At 45.0% G+C, this 22767-nt stretch overlaps 1 protein-coding gene across 1 annotated transcript; it reads right to left on the bottom strand.

The window, feature by feature from the left end:
• Positions 1-293: 293 nt before the first annotated feature.
• LOC140458227 (uncharacterized) lies at positions 294-20588 on the bottom strand. Its single transcript, XM_072552504.1, has 3 exons — positions 20568-20588; positions 9176-15204; positions 294-822 (listed from the first exon to the last, which is right to left on the bottom strand). Exon 2 carries the CDS (start codon positions 15141-15143, stop codon positions 9219-9221), a length of 5925 nt encoding a protein of 1974 aa, XP_072408605.1. The 5' UTR covers positions 15144-15204; positions 20568-20588; the 3' UTR covers positions 294-822; positions 9176-9218.
• Between the last annotated feature and the right edge of the window lie 2179 nt (positions 20589-22767).

Here is a 22767-nt window from a genome sequence, read left to right as displayed (position 1 = left end):
AGAATAATAATCTGTGGCGTGGACATCTCTATTTATTTGCTGCATTGTATTCATTTTCAAAACTGAAATTGAAATTTTCAGGTAAATGGGAACTACCTTTATGTGGTGAAGCTCTTGTCACAATCCATTAACCCTCAAACTGTCTCTTTCAACCCAGAATCACACCAATTTCATATCAGTACTTCCCAAAATATCCCATCATTTTAAACTGCTGTGCTTCATCTTTGTATGCTTGTAGTCGGTTTAACAAAACTAGGTTTGCTCATATTCAGATCATTATTTCACGACAGAAGTACATAACGAAGACTGTTTTTATTTCAGCCAAGCATTGATTAATAATTATCTTTACAATAACACAATTTTGTTTATCGATCTGTAATATACACGAATGTCCCTATGTGTTTAGTGGGTAGGCTTGTCCCAGTGCTAACTCGCACTATCTCTGATAAAATGGCAGACAAAGTCCTCTGAGATGAAATCCTCTCAGCTCACCATCGATTCCCGTGCAGTACGATAATTTCCTCTCGCCAGTGGAAAACATAATGGTGGTGTTTTCTGGGATTGCACAGATTCTCACTTTGCACACTCAAGGCACTCTGAGATTTCTTTGAAAGTGAGCGGAACATTGAGGGTACTCAAGAGTGAGTGTGGTAGCAAAAAGATGGTAAACGCATTCAAACTTTCGGGCATCAGCTGGAGGTAGTTGTCTCCTCTATTGACTTCTGCTGCAGAGTTCACAGGCACCTTGCCACATCACATCCACGGGTCTGATTTGTGGATGTAGCGACTGGGCTTTCTCGCCATTTCCTCAGTGTCCTGTAACTAATGAGAACAAATGGAAGAAGATTGTTACGTGCAATGAGCAGTGTACATGCACAATTTGCAGACAAACTTGATCCCTTTCTAAACTCAAGTCTGTTGTGTGTTTACTAATATCTCATTCTGTGTGACCACCCAATCCACAACCTTCTTAAGATTTCTGTGCTCCTTAAATTCCAACTTCTTGCAAATTCAAGGATTTAATCATTCCATCAATGGCAAACATACTTTCACATGAACAGGCATAAAAGCTTTGGAATTTCTTCGTCAACCCTCTGTGTTTGATGTTTTTATATAGACCAATTAAATGTCAATGTAGAAATGTGTGAGCTTGTACGCTCATCTGAGTGAAGTTGAGGATGAAAAGGATTCCAGGGTACAGATATCCAAATCACTCCAAGTGCTAATGCAGCTAACTAAGGGTCGCGAGTGTGGTGCTGGAAAAGCACAGCTGGTCAGGTAGCATTCGAGAAGCAGGAGAATCGATGTTTTGAGCATAAGCTCTTCATCAGGAATGATTCTTTCCAGCACCACAATCTCAACTCTGATCTCCAGCATCTGCAGTCCTCATTTATTCTCAGTAGATTATTAAGGCTTAAAGGATAGAATTGAAAATCAGGGACGCTATATCCATTTTATGCAGGACTTCAGTTTGGTCTCCCTCTGACTACCAAAAAAGGATTTAACACACTGTAGAAGGTGCAGTAAACTGATATAAATAAAAAGATACATAAAAGATAAAAAGAATGATACTACATTGATCAGAAACACACATTTTAGCTATCAGAGAGGATTGTACAGTGTGGGTTTATTTTCCCTTTAAAGTCTTGAACCTGAGAGGACAGATGTAGAGAGAGTATAGCCACTTCAGGGGGAAGACCATACACAGAGGCGCCATCTTTACTTGGTCTGCCTTGTCTGTGGTTCCAGATCCACAGCAACGTAGCAGACTCTTTAATTGGTCTCACAGGAGAAGAAGGAATAGGTAATCAATGCTGGCATTGTTAGATACAGCCACACACCAAGGAATAACTCCAAACAAAAAAAAATGGCAAGACAGGAACAAGGTACTTGATCTGTCACCTTGATGCATTGCTTAAGGCATTGCTAAATGGTGTGAGAATATCTTACTGTGTCAAAGATGTTATATCAACACAAACCATTGCTCCTGCAAACCCTGAACATTGTTTGTTTTGCCTGCAGCACTTTGCGCTGGCTGCACAGGACCAATTTCACAGAAGGTTGTGGTGGGATCTAACTAGGTGAGCATGGTAGTAATATTTCCAATGTTAAGTGCTGCTCTTGTTTAGTTATCAATGGTTAAACAACAAACCACCCTTAATACCCTACCAAGACTGCCCAGATCAAACTGGACAGTAATAGCAAGGCTCAATTCTGTACGCCAGTTGCCAAATACCCATAGACTGAAATACAAAATCTCCACACTCCAGCATAGTATAAAGTGTGCATTGTTGGAAATGCTGTCCTTTTTGATCTGTCCACAAGGGATCTGATGAGTATTTTGGCCATTATTTATTTCTCAACTAAGGTCACTGAAACAAGAGCTCTTTTTCATTGCCTTCCTGCTGTTTATTGGAAACTTGCTGTGGACATATTGCCCACACTACAGGCATGACCACAATTAAAAAGTTTCCAATTAGCTGGAAAGCACTTTGGGATGTGTTGAGGTCAGGAAAGGCGCTACAGAAATGCAAGCTCTTTATGATTGCAGAGCTTTATGATATTTAAACTTAGTGGTATTAAGAGTGAACTTTGTACTGTCGGATTAGGGTCCAGATAAAAAAAGATGCACATCCTTCCAAATTGAGACACGATGGAAGGGCTGACGTTTCTCTGCTCAAAACCAAATAAGCAACACTGTGACAAAAGTATTGAGTCATTGAAGTGAAATCCCATGGAGTAGAACTGGGGCAGTATGAAAATGAAGCTGGCTGAGAAACAGGAAACTGTGGTCGATGGTGATTCGAGGAAGGAACTCAGTGCGGTTCCTCCTTTTTCTGATGTATATTAATGATCTGTGACTGCAGAGGTTGGGAGCCAGGCAACTGGAGAAATTCCTGTCAGCGACTCAAAAGGTTTTCTGGTTGCCAATTAGGTGACTGGAGAGATCCTGGTCGCAAAAGTAAAAGCCCACGGGATACAAGGTGATGTGTCAAGTTGGATCTAAATTTGGCTTAGTAACAGGAAACACAAGATTAATGGCTGACCTCGTGAGTGGAAAACTGTTTCAAGTGGGATACCGCAGGGCTCAGTGTTGGGACCTCTGCTGTTTGTTTTACACATTAACATTTGGACTTGAAGGGGAGGGGTGGGGGGAGGACAATTGAGAAATTTGCAGGCAACACATAAATTGGCCATGTAGTGGATAGTGTGCAGGACAGTTGTTAGCTCAAATGATACAGCTGGGATGGTGCAGTGGGCAGGAATGTGGCCGGTGGAATTCTGTGTCAAGTGTGAAGTCAAACAGGAAAAAGAACTACATAATAAACAGGAATGCACTGAGATGGGGAGATGAAGTGAGGGACCTTGGTGTGCAAGAGCAAAAGTCCCTAAAGTTACCAGTACTAGGCATATGGAATGCTCTCCTGGAAGGCAGAGGTATAGAATTTTTAAAAAGGATATAATGGTATAACACACTGATGAGGCCACAACTGGACTATTGTACACATTTCTGGACACTCCGTGCCCCAATTCTAGACTCTCCCATGAAGCAAACATCGTCTCGGCCTCCACTCCATCAAACCCTATCTGAATCCTACATTTTAATGTGTTCAGCCTCAATTTTCCTAATTTTCAATTGATATAAACAAGCGAAGCCTTTCCTTTCAGGAATCTGCCGAGTGGACCGTCACTGAGCTGCTTCAGATGCAATGCATATTGCCCCCTGAAGGGCTTTCGTGGGGCAGTGGCAGTGTGCCTCCTCAGGAGAGCCCGGTTCAAGTCCTGCCTGCTCCAGAGGTTTGTAATAATGTCACTGAGCAGGTTTGATTAGAAATATTTGTCCCTTTCTAAATACTGAGCCCCAAAACTGTACTCAGTTACCTAGATGTGGTTTCACCAATGTTCTGTATCTTTGCAGCATGATATTTCTTACATTTATACTCCAACCTTACAATAAAAGCCGAAGTTCCACTTGCATTCCCAATTACTTACTGTACTGGTGCATGCTTGCAATTAATTTACATAGATCCCTCTGTACTGTCCCAATCTGTAGTCTGTATTTTAGTAATATTTTGTTTTCCTTACCAATGTAAGCAGCCTCACATTGTATTTTAAAAGATGTTGCCAGTCCTGCTGAGTTGCAGCTGTACTTTGTTCTTATCCCATATTACACTTCCTTCAAGAGCACCTTCCAAACCCACCCCTCAATGCCCAATGGACAAGGGCAATAGATACATGGCAACACTCAAGCCACTCATCCTCTTCACTGGAGAAATATCATCACCCCCTGCCCTGTCCCTGGGTCAAAATGCTCTTTAATTGTACAGTTCAGTGCAGCTCACCATCACGTTCTCATATACAACTAAGAATGGGCATTAAATGCCATATTAGCTCCTGCTCCCCATCCCATGTATAAATAAAAATTAATTTCACCTGGCAATTTTTTGCCCAGTCATTCCACTAATGTATTTCCCTTTACAGGCTACGTCCTCCTTACAACTTGCTTCTGTACAGTAGTCGCCACGTATCTGCGGGGGATACGTTCCAAGACCTATCACGGATGCCTGAAACCAGTTAAATGGGTAACTTTCCTCCCCGGCAGCTCCTTTGCCCCAGGTTCTGGAATGTTCCATGTAATATGTTTGGGCTGTGGTAAACCGCAGGTAACCGAAACTGCGGTAACTGGACCCGTGGATACAGAGGTCGGCCTGTACTTATGCTTGCGACAGCAGCAAATTTGGCGACAATAAACCCCATTATTTTATCTAAGTCTATTAATATTGATTGTAAATAACAGAGGCCTCAGCTCTGATTTCAGTAGTTACAGCTTCATAAGTCATAGAGTCAGAGATGTACAACATGGAAACAGACCCTTCGGTCCAACCTGTCAATGCCGACCAGATATCCTAACCTAATCTAATCCGATTTACTAGTACTTGGCCCATATCCCTCCCAACCCTTCCTATTCATGTCCCCATCCAGATGCCTTTTAAATGCTGCAAAATGTACGAGCCTCCACCAATTCCTCTGGCAGCTCATTCCATACATGCACCACCCTCTATGTGAAAAAGTTACCCCTTAGCTCCATTTTATATCTTTCCCCTCTCACCCTAATCCTATGCCCTGTAGTTCTGGACTCCTCCCACCCCAGGGAAACTACTTTGTCTATTCACTCTATCCATGCCCCTCATGATTTTATAAGCCTCTATAAAGTCACCCCTCAGCCTCCAACGCTTCAGGGAAAATAGCCCCGGCCTATTCAACATCTCCCTGCAGATCAAATCCTCCAACCCTGGCAACATCCTTGTAAATCTTTTCTGAACCCTCAGTTTGCTGGTTTAAATAAAATGGACCTATTTATCCCAAATCCAGGATTGGCAAACTAACAGGAGGCAAAGTGGGACCAGCTAAACTTTGTAACTTGCAAATTCTGCCATAGGGTGAGGAAAGAAGTCTTTTTCTCAGAATTGGGTATTTTACTGTGGCAATAGCTGGTCATAAAGAATCTCCCTGAAAATGCCTTTTCTTTTGAGTACCTCATTGGCATTTATTTATTTATTCATTCAAGGTTTATTAGATTATTGTAGATTCTTGGACTTAATGCTAAACCCCAAAGGTCTGAATCTCCTGTTTGGGACTAATCATACAGGCATAAAGAATAATCACTAACGTAGGGGGCAAACTAACAGGGTTAATTGGACAAAACTTAATATATGATTTTCCATTATGAAGATATGATGATGTAGAAGGGCAATATGGATCAATCTTCTTTTCTTCACTCCTTCAGGCTGATGCTTTGATAACTTTACATATATTTCAAACACACACACACACGTGGGATTCATGATGTTTCATACAATTAACTAGTGCCTGTACAACTTGCTAATTTGCCAAGGTAAGGGATAGGAACAGACAGTCTGGTAAGGTATTTAATTGGGGGAGATAAAATTATATTACTATCAGACAGGAGCTGTGGAGTATAAATTGGGAACAATTGTTCTGTGGGAAATGCACAACAGAAATGTGGAGGCTATTTACGGAGCACTTGTTGAGAGTGTTGGATAACTTTGTCCCTCTGAGACAGGTGAGGAATGGTAAGGCGAAGGAGCCTTGGATGACAAGAGAAGAGGAGCTTCTCGTCAAGAGGAAGAAGGAAGCTAGGATCTGGCACAACTTTAGAGGAATACAGGGTAGCTAGGAAAGAACTCAAAAATGGACGAAGGAGAGCTAGGAGAGGGCATGGAAAAGCCTTGGCGGCAAGGATTAGGGAAAACCCAAAGGCATTCTACACTTACGTGAGGAATAACACGACGACCAGAGAAAGGGTAGGGTTGATCAGGGATAGTGGAGGGAACTTGTGCCTGGAGTCTGAAGAGGTAAGGGAGGCCTTTAATGACACTAGTATTCACTAGACAGAGGTACCTTGTTGATAGTGAGAACACCATGGACCAAATTAATAGGCTTGTACAGATTGATATTAAGGAACTGGATGTGCTAGAAATTCAGGGAAGCATCCCCAGGGCCGGACCAGATGTATCCAAGGTTACTACAGGAAGTGAGGAATGAGGTTGCTGCACCTCTGGTGATGATCTTTGCATCTTGACTCTCCACGAGTAGTACCGGATGATTTTGGGGGTGGGGGGGGGGGGGGGGGTGGAATGGGAGGGGAGGTGGGGAAGCAAATGTTGTTCCTCAGTTCAAGAAAAGGAATAGGGAATTACAGACCAGTCAGTCAGTCTTACATCTGTAGTAAGCAAGGTATTGGAAAGGATTCTGAGAGATAAGATTTATGGTTATTTGGAAAAACAATTTGATTAAAGATAGTCAGCACGGCTTTGTAAGGGGCAGGTCATGCCTCACAAACCTTATTGAGTTCTTTGGAGGATGAGACAAGACAAGTTGATGAAGGTTGACCAGTAGATATGGTGTATATAGATTTCAATAAGGCATTTGATAAGGTTCCCCACGGTAGGCTCATTCAGAAAGTGAGGAGGTATGGGATACAGGGAAATGTGGCTGTCTGGATACAGAGTTAGCTGGCTGAAAGTGGTAATGAATGGAAAGTATTCTGCCTGAAGGTCAGTGACTAGTAGTGTCCTGCAGGAATCTGTTCTTGGGCCTCTTCTCTTTGTAGTTTTTATAAATGACTTGGATGAAGACGTGGAAGGGTGGGTTGGTAATTTTGCTGATGACACAAAGGTCGGTGGTGTTGTAGATAGTGTTGAGGGCTGTTGCAGGCTACAACAAGACATTGACAGGATGCAGACCTGGGCTGAGAAGTGGCTGATGGAATTCAACCTGGCTAAATGCGAAGTAATTCATTTTGGAAGGTTGAATTTGAATGCTGAATATAGGGTTAAAGACAGGATTCTTGGTAGTGTGAAGGAACAGTGGGATCTTGGGGTCCACATACATATATCCCTCAAAGTTGATAGGGTTATTAAGAAGGTGTTTCGTGTTTAGGTTTTCATTAACAGGGGGATTGAGTTTAAGAGCCGTGAGATTTTGCTGCAGCAATATAAAACCCTGGTTAGACCACACTTGGAATATTGTATCCAGTTCTGTTCGCCTTGTTATAGGAGGGATGTAGGTGCTTTAAAGAGGGTGCAGAGGAGATTTACCAGAATGCTGCCTGGACTAGAGGGCATGTCGTATGAAGAAAGGTTGAGTGAGCTCAGGCTTTTCACATTAAAGAGAAGGAAGAGAGGTGACTTGATAGAGGTGTACAAGGTAATAAGAGGCATAGATAGAGTAGATAGCCAGAGACTTTTCCCCAGGGGAGAAATAGCTGCATCATAATTTGAAGGTGATTGGAGGAAGGTTTAGGGGAAATATCAGAGGCAGGTTCTTTATCCAGAGAGTGGTGGGTGCGTGGAATGCACTGCCTGCAGTGGTAGTAGAGTCAGACACATTAGGGATATTTAAGTGACTCTTGGATAGGTACATGGATGACAGTAAATTGAGGGGTGTGTAGGTTAGGTTGATCTTAGATTAAGATAAATAATCGGCACAACATTGTGGGCTGAAGGGCCTGTACTGTACTGTGCTGTAGTGTTCCATCTTCTAAAAGGTGAATTCTAATAATTGTAATTATAAGAATATCAAACTCCAGCAGCACAGTTAATTAATGCAGGCTGGCTTATAAATATACTATGCTAGTGCAAACTTCACAACTTTAATAACTGCTCATAGACTGAAAGACGTAGTGATAACCCTGTTCGGGATAAGCTACTAAAGGGGAAGAACAAACTTATCCAGGAATTGAAAGCAATTAGCTGTGCCCGAGAAAAGGAGGAGACAAAGCTATATAAAGAAAACTATTTTAACAACTCCTTGTTAAATGGCTGCCCTACGCCACAAGGACAAACAGTTGCCTTGCAAAACTTAAGGAGTTAATGATGGGAAAGTTGTGTCTTTAAACAGACAGTCAACACCAAATGTAACAAGGAACAAAGGAAGCTGCTCCTGATAAGAAGGCAAGCTGCAGACTGGCACTACTTTGAAAGAAATAGTCTAAAGGACCATCAATAATGTCATCACACCACAAACTTGCAGGATGAAAAACTGTACAGGAACTGAACTCTAGGATTCATGGGGGCAGAAGTCTAGAGAACACTGCACAAGGATTGAACCCTGGACACATCCAGAGAGATATACACTGTCAGTGGGAATTACAGCGAATTTACACCATTAATTGGATAATAGTTAAATTGGGTTGTGAGGCTTAACTTGCTTACTTGAGGGCTCTTATTTTGGTTGCTGCATGCAATAAAGTTTAAATCATTGTTTCAGCACTTGACTGTGAAATTCCTGAATAAGTAGCCAGATTACGGGTTGCTTGTGGTAATTTACCCACAATACTACATTCACTGAAAGATCTCTGCTTCATGAGATCAGAGACAATGTTAACACAGTCAGTGAAAATCAAGCTGAAGGACTCATTTCAGTTCTACTTTGTCACTTTGTGCTTTTCACTATATGCAGATCTGGTTCAATCAAAGTGCTGAAGCTCTCCCCCCCCCCCCACCAATTGCAAATTTCTTGGTGCAAAAACAGCAATTTAAAATAACTAGAATCTCCATTAGTTGCTGCTAGAGCTTGTGATGTTGAAATAGCAGACAGGAAGTTCTCTAGGAGACTCCCGGAAGCATTTACAGGTTATATTTTCACGTACCATTCTGTGCAGCCAAACACGGTGAGTTTTTGATCCACAGTGATTACTGCTGCGGGCTGCTGCCAACTCTGCAGAGAGACAGCTGAGACTCGGCTGAGATTGAAGAACAGTCTGTTGCGAAGGTCTCCATTTCTTCACGTGCGACGTCTACATCACTACTGCCGCCGTCCCAAAAGGCTTTCCAATCAGCTCCCAGGCTTGTCATTTCAGAAGTTTCATTGACCACTTTAGATGCTGGACTGTGGGTTAAAGCTGTTGATAATGTATTCGGTAGCTCAGAGCGAACGGTTTTGCATTTTTGGTGACCCACTCCTTTCATTTCTATTTCGGTGCAGTCGGCCGCGCTAGGCTCAGATTTCCTCCAACTTGCTTGCCCATTGAAAAGTTGTGCTGAATCTTCAGGGTATGGTGCATCCTGATTTAGGACTGTACACCAATCATTGCTACTCATGCATTTGCTCCCCATTCTCAGAGATGGTAGGGTCATCTTTGTGTTGTCAGCCTCAAACTGTTTGCCCCCATATCGTTGAGTTATTTGGCTACTGCTATTTTTGAGGCAAGCGTTTGGCCTGTAGGTTTCGAGCGCTGTATTATGTGAAGCGACATCAGCCCAGCTACCATTGCTGCCTTCATCAGTCAGCAGGGGGTGGGACCTCAATATACTCTCTAACAGCTCAGATTCACTTTCCTCAAACACAATATCGTCTGTGGTACTGCACCAGTTACTTAATTTTCTTGGCTGAGATCTTTCTTTATGATGTTGCCCCCTGTCAACTGTTGCAGTGAACCCAAGATGGAGACAGTGTGCATTCCATGTGTGCACGCTACTAATCGACTCTGCAGGACTCGCTACAGTGTACAGGTTGAGTCCACTGTGGAGCCATTCAACACTAGACTTAAAATCAAATCCTTTCTCCTTCTCCTCATGGTGCTGTTCAAAGCCGTCCCCTGAAGGACACCAGAAACGGAAAATGGACTCGGTGGTGGTTTCCAACTCAGCCACATTTGGGAATTCATTTTTGCCGAAAAAGTTCTGTGTCATCAGGTCTTTGGAATTGAAACAACAGAGGGCAGCTGCTGTTTCACCTTGTCCACTTGAGGTATCATTTACCTCAGCGGGATTTTCATTATAACACCCACTTCCAGCCGGCAACTTGGAGAGTTCTGCAGAAACTACTGTGTTAGTTTTCCTCGCATGCTTAACACTCCCAGGGTTTTGGTTCAATTTTACCTCAAATTGGTAAACATTATCGGAATGATCAGCCACTGTGCTGAAGGTTTTTGTATTGGCCACTTGGACAAAAGGATCACTTACAAAAGGCACATTATTCTGACTGGGAGGGGAGTCAGTAATGAAGTCTCTCTGTCTGCCCTCATCTAGACTTGAGCCAGCTCTAGTTCCAGCCCGGATTGGTCCATTCACCTCACGTGGGTCATGTTCTCCTTGCGTCGTGGAGAAATTGCTCGCCTTGCCAACGGATTGCACAAGCTCACGGCCTGTTGTTACCAACGAGTCAGAAGCGAGATGCACGCCATTGATGATTTTCCAGTGCTCCCAGTACTTGGAGAGTGAGAATACAAAACTGATCCTGATCCCTGATAGCAAATCTGTGTCAGCATCATTTGAGACGGCCACTGTTCCACAGCCTTCTTTTCGGAGCAGGGAGCCACCTCCATGCGATGTCTGCCCAACAGCCATTACTTCCCCGTTGCTACTCGGAGGGAGAGCATGGATTCCCCGAACTGGCCTTTGACATTTCAGTGTGAATCTTGAGGCTAGAACACTGCGTACCACAGACAGAGGGTGATAGCTATCCATACTGCTTGACACACAGACTGGTGAACTTTCAGCTCCTGCCGAGCTCTTGACATTCCTGGCCTGAGGGAAGAGCCCTGGCTGTTCAGAACTTTCTTCGCTGCCTGGTATTGGACTTCCCTGGCAGCCCCAGGCCATTGAAAACAAAGTCCCCACACTCCCAGTGATCCCCTTCTTAATGCCTGGCTGCTTCCTCAATCCTCTACACAGAACAAAAGGTCCATCGGTCACATGGTGCTTGATCCTCACTACACTTTGATCAGATGTATTGCTGCTTAAGCGTGCAGGTATGGCTGGAACTTGCTGAAGAGATGAACCCTCTGCCTCACTCCTCGATGCAGGTCTGCAGTTTTGAACTAAGCCCACAGAACATGGATCGGCAACTGGATTTATTAACGGTGTCGAACGCGCCGATGGCACATAAGGTGTGCTGCAGGGTGAGGATAGCAGACCATCACTGCCCGCAGCAGACAGAGATAGAGTTGCCTGCATCTGTTCAACCTGCGCAATCAACGGGGGTCCATCCAGAGCTGAAGCATGTGAAACCGAAGAGGGGGACTGGTTTAACTTGCATGCAGTGTGGAGACTCATCGAAGGATTACTCCCTTTGCTGCTTGCAACACCATGTTCTAACTTGAGCACAACATCTGCATGTGGGTGACGTGCTGTTGGGGCACAAGTGAGATTATGGGCGAATTTTTCATTGACTTCCTGAGGGTCCCCAAAGCTCATTGGAACTGAGCCGCCAACTGAGCAGGGCACCACATCGGGCAGCTCAGTTTCCTGCAATTTGTCCTCTTCCGTCCTCTGAACCTTGGTCACCACCGGACTTTGAACATTCCTCGCTTGCTGGTTTGTTTGATAAACGGAGCTCGAGTGGTTTAGGTCTGCAGGATTTTGTTTACTGACTGCAGAGGTGCTTTGGTATTCCTGAAAAGGAGTGTTAACCTCTGCAGTCTGCTGTCTTTTTCCAGGACTGAAAGGAATGTCTGAGGAGCCTCTGGTTTGTATGGGCCCTGTAGAGCCGAGACCAAGTGTGGCAAACACTTGCTCCTTATTATTCCATGCTGCTGTATTAAACGACGGTAGAGTTAAGTCTCGCTTCTGTTTTACTTCTGGACCAGATGGATCAATTGACAAAGAGGGAGCTGTGTTCTGTTCTGGACTGGTTACATCAGGAGACGAAGTAGTTAGAATTGCCACACTCGATCCTTCATTGTCTTCTGGAATGATACCTAAAGAACGTAAAATGAATTCTAAGGTATCTGATTCTTTTGTCAAAACACTCTCAGAATTTGGTATTGAGTGGAGTTCCTCAACCACCTTTTCTGGGGATGTGTTACTTACCTTGTTACCATTTGTCGTGTAGATATCAGAGGATGGAAATCCATTTACTGTCTGGATTCCTGCAGATACCTCATTGCTGGCTTTACACGGGAGCCCTGCCTGATCAACTAAGTTTGATGGAGCACTGAACAGCTTAGATGATTCAATAGGCAAGGCAATGAGTTGTTCTGGAAAACCCTCCGAAGGTGGAACTGAAGCATCACCCTTTTGACCACTTGAGGTTGCATTTGAGACGTGGACACCCACACGAGAGGCAGCCTCTTGCACTCTGCTGAATTCTTCAGCTCTCACTGCTAGAGTCAAGTTCCCTTGGAAGCTTTTTGAAGTTGCATTGCTGAGGTGGCTCTCCATGATAGGCTCCGCCCTTGCACAATGGGGAGACAATGGGTCGCATGCTTTGTCCGCAGGGGGCAGGCTGCCGGATCCTTGGCTTGAACATCTCGGCCAGTGCAGTGTGTCGGCGGGTGTTGTCGTCGGAGACCTCATGGCACTCAGGACGGATGCAGGCTTCTCTTGATCCACTGAGGTCGCATGTGGAGGTGATATCAGTGGCCCCTCAGTTTTGTCTGCGGATTGTGTGAGGAGAAGTGCAGCTTTCTTGTTGTCAAAGGTCTCAGGTGAAGAGGAAGCGTCTGCACTTTGGCTGCGTTGAACTCTTGAATGAAGGTGAGTGACAGGGCTCGATGCATTCCATTTAACAAGTGGGGGAGATTCATCATGCGTAAATTGTCGTGCTGCTGCAGCGTTCTGCGAATTTAGCAATAAATCTGCACTCGCATCCCAAATATCCTGGTGATCAGCCCTCTGGGAAGACTGGTTGTCACAAGCTGACTGTACAGCATTGATGTTAATTTGACCCAATTCAGAAGCTGGTTGAACATGCTTTGCAGAATCTTCCAGCTTTTGACGTTTCGAATTTCCATTGATTTTATTTCCATAAGAAGTTCGCAACATATCATACAAGGCTTTGATGTCTTTTCGACGTTGCTCGTCACGCTGAGAAGTATTTATTGGAGGGTTGGTTTGATTCATGTTTGATGCACTGGAGGTGTCCAGTGACTGAAATGAATGTTTGTGTGGTCCATCTTGTTGGTTTGGTCCAAAATAATTGGGATTGACAGACCCATAACCGAAAGGCTTGGGACTCTTTAAACAGTTAAATGAGTAATCTTGCATGTTACGCTCAACACCTATAGCCCCACGGTGAGTGTGGGGATACAAATTCCCTGTACTATCTAGACAAATAGAGCTTTTCTCTTCAAAGCCTTGCAGAGATGAGCTGATTTGTTCGATCGATGAGTGGCATTGGTAGTGTTTTAGCACATGGGGAGATAAAACCTGTTGCTCACTTTGTTCGGGAAAAAGAGAATGGCCACCCACATTTCTGTTTTGCGTACACTGATATTTCAATGATGAACTGCTGCTCAGATTCCTGCCATTTACATAACTAGCAGAGTTTGTGTTCTGTGCGGCGATCGGACAGGATTGCACTATTGCAGGATTTTGCTGGGGTGACACATTCATTTGACCTGCCCGTAAATTCGCGCATGCTATTCTTTTCCTTCTATCCATAACCTCAAACGCAAAAAGCAAGGCCTTCAACTCTCCAAATGTAAGTTCTTCAAGAAACCTTAGCACGTCATAACTCCTCCTCTTCCGGGAAGGCTGGGAATTCTTTTGAGAATACACACTGGACAGGTGTTGTGCCCGGGATGCAAATTCAGAATCTATCTGTTGATTTTGAGACGTTCTGTGACTAAAACTGTTGAAATGAGGATCTGTTGGCAGGTCAGAAGTGCCCTGCCAACAATCTTGACCAGGAATCCGAGTACAAGGTCCATCTCCACTTGACGTCATGCTATGAGTATGGCCAAGTGTTGCTTCATGTCCATGGTTCATAAAGTGCTTTCCAGTTGATGACTCTAGAGCTGAGATATTGTCCCTACTCAGTGCCTGCATTCCCTTTCCCTGCTGGCTTATCGCAAACATACGTCTGTCCATGGGCGCTTTGCAAACTTTAGTACGCACGTTATGAAATGGGCCCGAATCACAATACCTTCCATTGGAAGCCTGTTGATTTGCAATATGCATGAAAGATCCAGGAGCCTGCTGATACTTGGCACTTGGGCAGTTATTCCAACAATTCTCCGTGGGCTGAGACGCAAATACCACCCTACTGTCTGACTGCCCAGGAAGTTGCTCTGAAAGAGGCCACCTCTTGTGGTTTAGGAGAGGTGGTGTCGCCCAAGAGGTGAGCGAGCTTGGAGTTCCAGGCTGTACACCAGCAGAAGCAGGGCTTGGGGATGATGGGAAATTCTTGATGGTTGCATGAGTCTTTTGGTTCCAGCACACTGGCCCTCTCTGAGAAGGGACAAACTCTAACGGAGTTCGAACAGGGGCTGGGTCTGACCACATTGATTGATCTTGCAAATAACTCGATTGGCTCTCAGTTGGCAGGCACTGTGCATAGGCAGGTTGGAATCGACTTTTAGTTTGGGAACCCCCAATTAACGTAGTCAGCATAGGCGAACGATAGAATGTGGTGTCACTGAAAGGTGATGATAGTTCAGCTGAAGAAGAGGCAAGTTTGCTGGTGTCTTCATTTGAGTTGCTTGCTGCCAATTCATTTGCAAAATAGTTAGGTCCGCCACAGACCTTCCAAGACTGGTGATTAGATGAGGATGATCCATTATTGGCATACCCAGATCTCCAAACAGTCTGGTGCGATAGTCGAGATGATGCCATGAGCTCATTCTGATTGTCAAAAGCCTGGTGAAAACAGTTATTTGGTACCCAGCTTTGCATCGTTTGCTGTTTTAACTTGCAGCGGATCAGCTTGCTCCTTTTGTTCTGATCTATAGGCTTCCTGTGAAGAAGAATAAATCAGAACTTTAATTAAGAGAGAAAAATAAAATCGGAAACAGAAACAGAAACGGCTGGATAAGCTCAGTGCCTGTGGAGAGAAATCAGACCCAATGTTTCCTCAGAACAATCCTCATTAAAATATGGATCCTGCCACAACAACCAACATTTTCACAGTTTTTGGTGTTGAGGTCAACTCTCAGCACATGTTCATTTTCGTTCTGACCAATTACACTGTAGTTACAGGCTTTGGCCACAAGATGGCAGTGTGAAGCAACTCCCATGAGCTTCCTCCCAGCTTGACCTTAACTTAGCTCCAGGTACCTAACTATTTAAGGGATAAAGGGAGAGAGTTCATCAATCCTGAGCCAGCTCACTATTGGCGATACTTGCGCCGCCATCTCTCTCCACTATCGACACCGGACCCAACCAAGGCCATGGAATAAAAAAAGGGCAGAAGCAGTATGGATACAAAATTAGCTAAGAGAGAGGTAGTGAACAGAGAGCAATGGTGAATAGGTGTTTTTTTTGGGGCTGCAGAAGGTTTGCAATGGAGTTCCCCAGGGATCGATAGTGCATTGGGTTCTTGCTTTTCCTGATCTTGGTAAATAGGGGATAATTTCAAAGGTTGCAGATGACACTTGTTCAGGTGAGAATTGTAAACTGCAATCAAGGAAGTGCAGAACTTCAAAAAAAAAGATATTAACAATTTGATAGACTGGGTGCATAGGTGGCAGATGCAGTTCAGTGTGGAGAACAGCAAGGTCATATATAGAATCATACAGTGCAAAGCAGTCCACATCAATCCTCCAGAGAGTATCCCACCCAAACCAATCCCCCTCCGCAACCCCCCCCCCCCATCCTAATAACTCTGCCTTTACTATGGCCGAAACATCGATTTTCCTGCTCCTCGGATGCTGCCTGACCTGCTGTGCTTTTCCAGCACCACACTCTTGACTCTGATCTCCAGTATCTGCAGTCCTCACTTTCGCCTTCACTGTGGCCAACCCACACAACCCTGGACACTATGGGCAGTTTAGCATGGCCAATCCACCCTAACCTGCACATCTTTGGACTGAGCACCCAGAGGAAACCCATGGAGACAATATACAAAGTTCACACAAGGCTAGAATCGAACCCAGGTCCCTGGCACTGTGAGGCAGCAGTTTTAACCACTGAGACACCCTGCCACCCCGCACTTCTGGTTCAAAACACATGGGAGAGACAGTTTGACTTGCTTTAACCCACTCCAAAGCGATCTCTGCACGCAAGTCAAAGATCAAGGTTTGCACTTCACCAAGAACTTGCCTGATAAAGCAACCACAGCACTACATCCTGTTTGTTACACAGAGTATTGTAATACGCAAAAAAAAATCACTGCTCAAAAAGACATTTATCATGGGCACAATTAGACCTTTGATACATCAGAAATGTATCTGCTATTAGCTCCCAATTTCCATGATAATATTCACAGATTACTGGTCTGACAAGATGTAGCCAGCTCCCAGCGCTACATTACAGGAACAATAGGGGTTAATTTACATTAGCCTCTTCCAGTTTAGTCGATCATCTTTTGAGATAGTGTGAGCCAGTGGAAGGATTCGCAGAAAGATTTACAGTCTGTGACACAAATGCTCCTTGCTGTGGCCAGAATCACCTCTAAGGAGCACGGTTAGTCCTCTGATGGAGACTGTTTTTATAGGGTTGCACCAACTTTATAATGAATAGGAGATGGCAGCCACATTAACCAGACCAGAACATCCCACTGACTTCAGAGCAAACCACACACTGGGCTTTGGTTCTTAAGAGACAGAATTTTAAGAAAATTATGAAATGGAGACCATTCAGCCTATCAAGTCTATTTACTTGCCTCCCATTGGGCTGGGGGAGGGGGGTGGTGGTGAGAGAATCACCACGTGTACAACTTCTAAATGGCCTTCTCTTGTGGTATGTGAAAAGAGCTTAGTTCTGAACACCAGAGGCACCCAAAATCACAAAGTTACATAAAACACTCTGCTCTGCTGCAGAGTTGGATTTTGCAACTTAACACAATTTAAACATATCATTTCACCAAGAAGGAGGAAATGTGCACTATTAATTACTGTGCACAATGCTGACCTTTTAAAGTTATAATTCATTAAATTAAACAGATTCGGAGTGGGAAATTACCAGATAATGGCACTGAGATCCCAAACACCAGTAATCAAGAGTTATCTTGAATAGCAGGGAGAAATGGTATGGTCACTGTGCTTTAATTTGGGTGAATATACAATACTGTGTTCTGTATTTGTGAAGCTCTGCTAAAATGAGGTTCAGTTAAATTGTTGTCTTGTCCGAAATTCATGTATTCCATGCAGGAAAGGCTCCGTTATCATACATTGCAGCTCCCTGGTACAGATTGCTGTCCAGTCAATGCAATGATTAGCCATTCTTTTGCAAGGTATCTATTCACAAACCACTCTGCTGCCTCCATGTGCTAATATGCCTTTTGTTATTCAATTCCTCTGCTTTCCACCCTTCTGTTTTTCCACCCTTCTCATTTTTTCTGCCTCCTGCTCAAATAAAACCCGTTACACCTAAGCTTTCTATTTTTGACAATGGTTTAACTGATGTGAAACATTAACTCTGTTTTTTTTCCCCCCCTCCGTGGATTGTGCCAGACCTGCTGGGTTTCTCTGAGTTTATTATCTGATCATGGAGATGTACAGAGTTGAAAATGTGTCGCTGGAAAAGCGCAGCAGGTCAGGCAGCATCCAAGGAGCAGGAGAGTCGACGTTTCGGGCATCAGCCCTTCTTCAGGAAGGGCTGATGCCCGAAACGTCGACTCTCCTGTTCCTTGGATGCTGCCTGACCTGCTGCGCTTTTCCAGCAACACATTTTCAACTCTGATCTCCAGCATCTGCAGTCCTCACTTTCTCCATGGAGATGTACAGTCTGGAAACAGACCCTTTGGTCCAACTCGTCCATGCTGACTAGATATCCTAAATTAATCTAGTCCAATTTGCCAGTATTTAGCCCATATCCTTCCCATTCATGTACCTATCCTAGATGCCTCCTAAATGTTGTAATTATACCAGACCCCACCACTTCCTCTGGCAGCTTATTCCATACACATACCACCCTCTGCAGGAAAAAGTCCTTTTAAATTTTTCCCCTCTCATCTTAAACCCATGGCCAGTAGTTTGGACTCCTTTACCCTGGGAAAAAATAGACCTTGACTATTCAGCCGATTAATGCCCTTATGATTATATAAACCTTATAAGTTCCCTCCTCAGCCTCTGACACTTTGGGGGAAAATAACCCTGAAAATAATCAGCCTCACCCGCTCAACCCTGGCAACATTCCTTGCAAATCTATCCTGAACCCGTTCAAGTTTAATTACACCATTCCTATAGCGGGGAGACCAGAACTGAACACTGTATTCCAAAAGTGGCCTCACCGTTGTCCCGTACAGTCGTAACATGACCTCCCAACTCCTACACTCAATGCACTGACCAATGAAGGCAAGCATTTGGGCAGCACGGTGGCTTGATAATTAGCACTACTGCCTCACAGCACCAGGGTTCTGGGTTTGATTCCTGCCTGTCTCTGTGGAGTTTGCATATTCTCCCCATGTCTGTGTGGGTTTCCTCTAGGTGCACAGGTTTCCTCCCATAATCCAGAGGTGTGCAGGTCAGTTGAATTGGCCATGCTAAATTGCCCATCGTGATAGGTGCATTAGTCAGGGGTAAATATAGGGTGGGCTTCTCTTCGAAGGGGTGGGTGTGGACTTGTTGGGCTGATGGGCCTGTTTCCACACTGTAGAGAATCTAACCTAACATCAAATGCTTTTTTTCACCACCCTGTCTAGCTGCAACTCCACTTTCAAGGAACTATGAACCTTATCTATTTCTTATGGTCCCTGTCTGATTGCTTTCTGTTTTTCCTGAGACTTCAAAAGTCCAACCCGTCCATGCCAACCAGATATCCCAACCCAATCTAGTCCCACCTGCCAGCACCCGGCCCATATCCCTCCAAACCCTTCCTATTCATATACCCATCCAAATGCCTCTTAAACGTTACAATTGTACCAGCCTCCACCACATCCTCTGGCAGCTCATTCCATATACATACCATCCTCTGTGTGAAAAAGTTGCCCTGTAAGTCTCTTTTATATCTTTCCACTCTCACCCTAAACCTATGCCCTCTAGTTCTGGACTCCCCGACCCGAGGGAAGAGACTTTGCCTATTTATCCTATCCATGCCCCTCATGATTTTATAAACCTGTATAAGGTCACCCCTCAGCCTCCGACGCTCCAGGAAAAACAGAACCAGCCTGTTCAGCCTCTCCCTATAGCTCAAATCCTCCAACCCTGGCAACATCCTTGTAAATCTTTGCTGAACTTTTTCTAGTTTCACAACATCTTTCCGATAGGAAGGAGACCAGAATTGCACGCAATATTCCAACAGTGGCCTAACCAATGTCCTGTACAGCCACAACATGACCTCCCAACTCCTGTACTCAATACTCTGACCAATAAAGGAAAGCATACCAAATGCATTCTTCACTATCCTATCTTCCTGCAACTCCACTTTCAAGGAGCTATGAACCTGCACTCCAAGGTCTCTTTGTTCAGCAACACTCCCTAGGACCTTACCATTAAGTGTATAAGTCCTGCTAAGATTTGCTTTCCCAAAATGCAGCACCTCGCATTTATCTGAATTAAACTCCATTTGCCACTTCTCAGCCCATTTGCCCATCTGGTCCAGATCCTGTTGTAATCTGAGGTAACCCTCTTCGCTGTCCACTACACCTCCAATTTTGGTGTCATCTGCAAACTTACTAACTGTACCTCTTATGCTCACATCCAAATCATTTATGTAAATGACAAAAAGCAGTGGACCCATCACCGATCCTTGTGGCACTCCACTGGTCACAGGCCTCCAGTCTAAAAAACAACCCTCCACCACCATCCTCTGTCTTCTACCTTTGAGCTAGTTCTGTATCCAAATGGCTAGTTCTCCCTTATATTCCATGAGATCTAACCTTGCTAATCAGTCTCCCATGGGGAACCTTGTCAAATGCCTTACTGAAGTCCATAAAGATCACATCTACTGCTCTGTCCTCATCAATCTTCTTTGTTACTTCTTCAAAAAACTCAATCAAGTTTGTGAGACATGATTTCCCATGCACAAAGCCATGTTGACTATCCCGAATCAGTCCTTGCCTTTCCAAATACATGTACATCCTGTCCCTCAGGATTCCCTCCAACAACTTGCCTACCACCGAGGTCAGGCTCACCGGTCTATTGTTCCCTGGCTTGTCTTTACTGCCCTTCTTAAACAGTGGCACCACGTTAGCCAACCTCCAGTCTTCCAGCACCTCACCTGTGACTATCGATGATACAATATGTCAGCAAGAGGCCCAGCAATCACTTCTCTAGCTTCCCACAGAGTTCTCGGGTACACCTGATCAGGTCCTGGGGATTTATCCACCTTCAACCATTTCGATACATCCAGCACTTCCTCCCCTGTAATCTGGACATTTTGCAAGATGTCACCATCTATTTCTCTACAGTCTATATCTTCCATATCCTTTTCCACAGTAAACACTGATGCAAAATATTCATTTAGTATCTCCCTCATTTTCTGTGGCTCCACACAAAGGTGGCCTTGCTGATCTTTGAGGGTCCCTATTCTTTCCCTACTTACCCTTTTGTCTTTAATATATTTGTAAAAACCCTTTGGATTCTCCTTAATTTTATTTGCCAAATCTATCTCATGTCCCCGTGTTGCCCTCCTGATTTCCCTCTTAAGTATACCCATACTTTCTTTATACTCTTCTAAGGATTCACTCGATCTATCCTGTCTATACCTGACATATGCTTCCTTCTTTTTCTTAACCAAACCCTCAATTTCTTTTTCTGGATTAGTGGTGCTGGAAGAGCACAGCAGTTCAGGCAGCATCCAAGGAGCAGTAAAATCGATGTTTCGGGCAAAAGCCCTTCATCAGGAATAAAGGCAGAGAGCCTGAAGCGTGGAGAGATAAGCTAGAGGAGGGTGGGGGTGGGGAGAAAGTAGCATAGAGTACAATAGGTGAGTGGGGGAGGGGATGAAGGTGATAGGTCGGGGGTGGGGGGAGGGTGGAGTGGATAAGTGGAAAAGAAGATAGGCAGGTAGGACAAGTCATGGGGATAGTGCTGAGCTGGAAGTTTGGAACTAGGGTGAGGTGGGGGGAAGGGGAAATGAGGAAACTGTTGAAGTCCACATTGATGCCCTGGGGTTGAAGTGTTCTGAGGCAGAAGGTGAGGCATTCTTCCTCCAGGCGTCTGGTGGTGAAGGAGGCCCAGGACCTCCATGTCCTCGGCAGAGTGGGAGGGGGAGTTGAAATGTTGGGCCACAGGGCAGTGTGGTTGAATGGTACGGGTGTCCCGGAGATGTTCCCTAAAGCGCTCTGCTAGGAGGCGTCCAGTCTCCCCAGTGTAGAGGAGACCGCATCAGGAGCAACGGATACAATAAATGATATTAGTGGATGTGCAGGTAAAACTTTGATGGATGTGGAAGGCTCCTTTAGGGCCTTGGATAGAGGTGAGGGAGGAGGTGTGGGCTCAGGTTTTGCAGTACCTGCGGTGGCAGGGAAAGGTGCCAGGATGGGAGGGTGGATTGTTGTAGGGGGGCATGGACCTGACCAGGTAGTCACAGAGGGAACGGTCCTTGCGGAAGGCGGAAAGGGGTGGGGAGGGAAATATATCCCTGGTGGTGGGGTCTTTTTGGAGGTGGCGGAAATGTTGGCGGATGATTGGGTTTATGCGAAGGTTGGTAGGGTGGAAGGTGAGCACCAGGGGCGTTCTGTCCTTGTTACGGTTAACTGTGGGAGTTGGTGGGTTTGTAAAAAATGTCAGTGTCCTGGTCATGGCGGATGGAGGTGTAGAGGGATTGGATATCCATGGTGAAGATGAGGCGTTGGAGGCCGGGGAAATGGAAGTCTTGGAGGAGGTGGAGGGCGTGGGTGATTTCTCAAATGTATGTAGGGAGTTCCTGGACTAAGGGGGATAGGACAGTGTCGAGGTAGGTAGAGATGAGTTCAGTGGGGCAGGAGCAGGGGACGTGCAGCCCTCCAATCCCTCTGCTCCAATCCCAACTTCAGGCGACTCTCTGTGTGGAATTTGCACATTCTCCCCGTGTCTGCGTGGGTTTCCTCCGGGTGCTCCAGTTTCCTCCCACAGTCCAAAGATGTGCAGGTCAGGTGAATTGGCCATGCTAAATTGCCCGTAGTGTTAGGTAAGGGGTAGATGTAGGGGTATAGGTGGGTTGCGCTTCGGCGGGGCGGTGTGGACTTGTTGGGCCGAAGGGCCTGTTTCCACACTGTAAGTAATCTAAAAAAAATCTAATCTCACCATCAAGCCAGCAGATAAAGAGGGCCCAGTGGTAGTCTGGTGCACTGACCTCTACACCGCTGAAGCCAAACGCCAACTCGAGCACACCTCTTCCTACCGCCCCCTCGACCATGACTCCACCCCCCCATCACCAAACCATCATCTCCCAGACCATACAGAACCTCATCACCTCAGGAGATCTCCCACCCACA

The sequence above is a fragment of the Chiloscyllium punctatum genome, chromosome 32 (genome assembly GCF_047496795.1).
Source record: "Chiloscyllium punctatum isolate Juve2018m chromosome 32, sChiPun1.3, whole genome shotgun sequence".
Classification (NCBI taxonomy): Eukaryota; Metazoa; Chordata; class Chondrichthyes; order Orectolobiformes; family Hemiscylliidae; genus Chiloscyllium; species Chiloscyllium punctatum.
Note: the sequence above shows the minus strand (reverse complement) of the source record. Positions and strands in the feature narration are given on the sequence as shown.

Excerpts from the sequence above, each read along its gene's own strand:
- LOC140458227 (XM_072552504.1), bottom strand. The coding sequence starts at position 15,143 with ATGCAAAGCTGGGTACCAAATAACTGTTTTCACCAGGCTTTTGACAAT.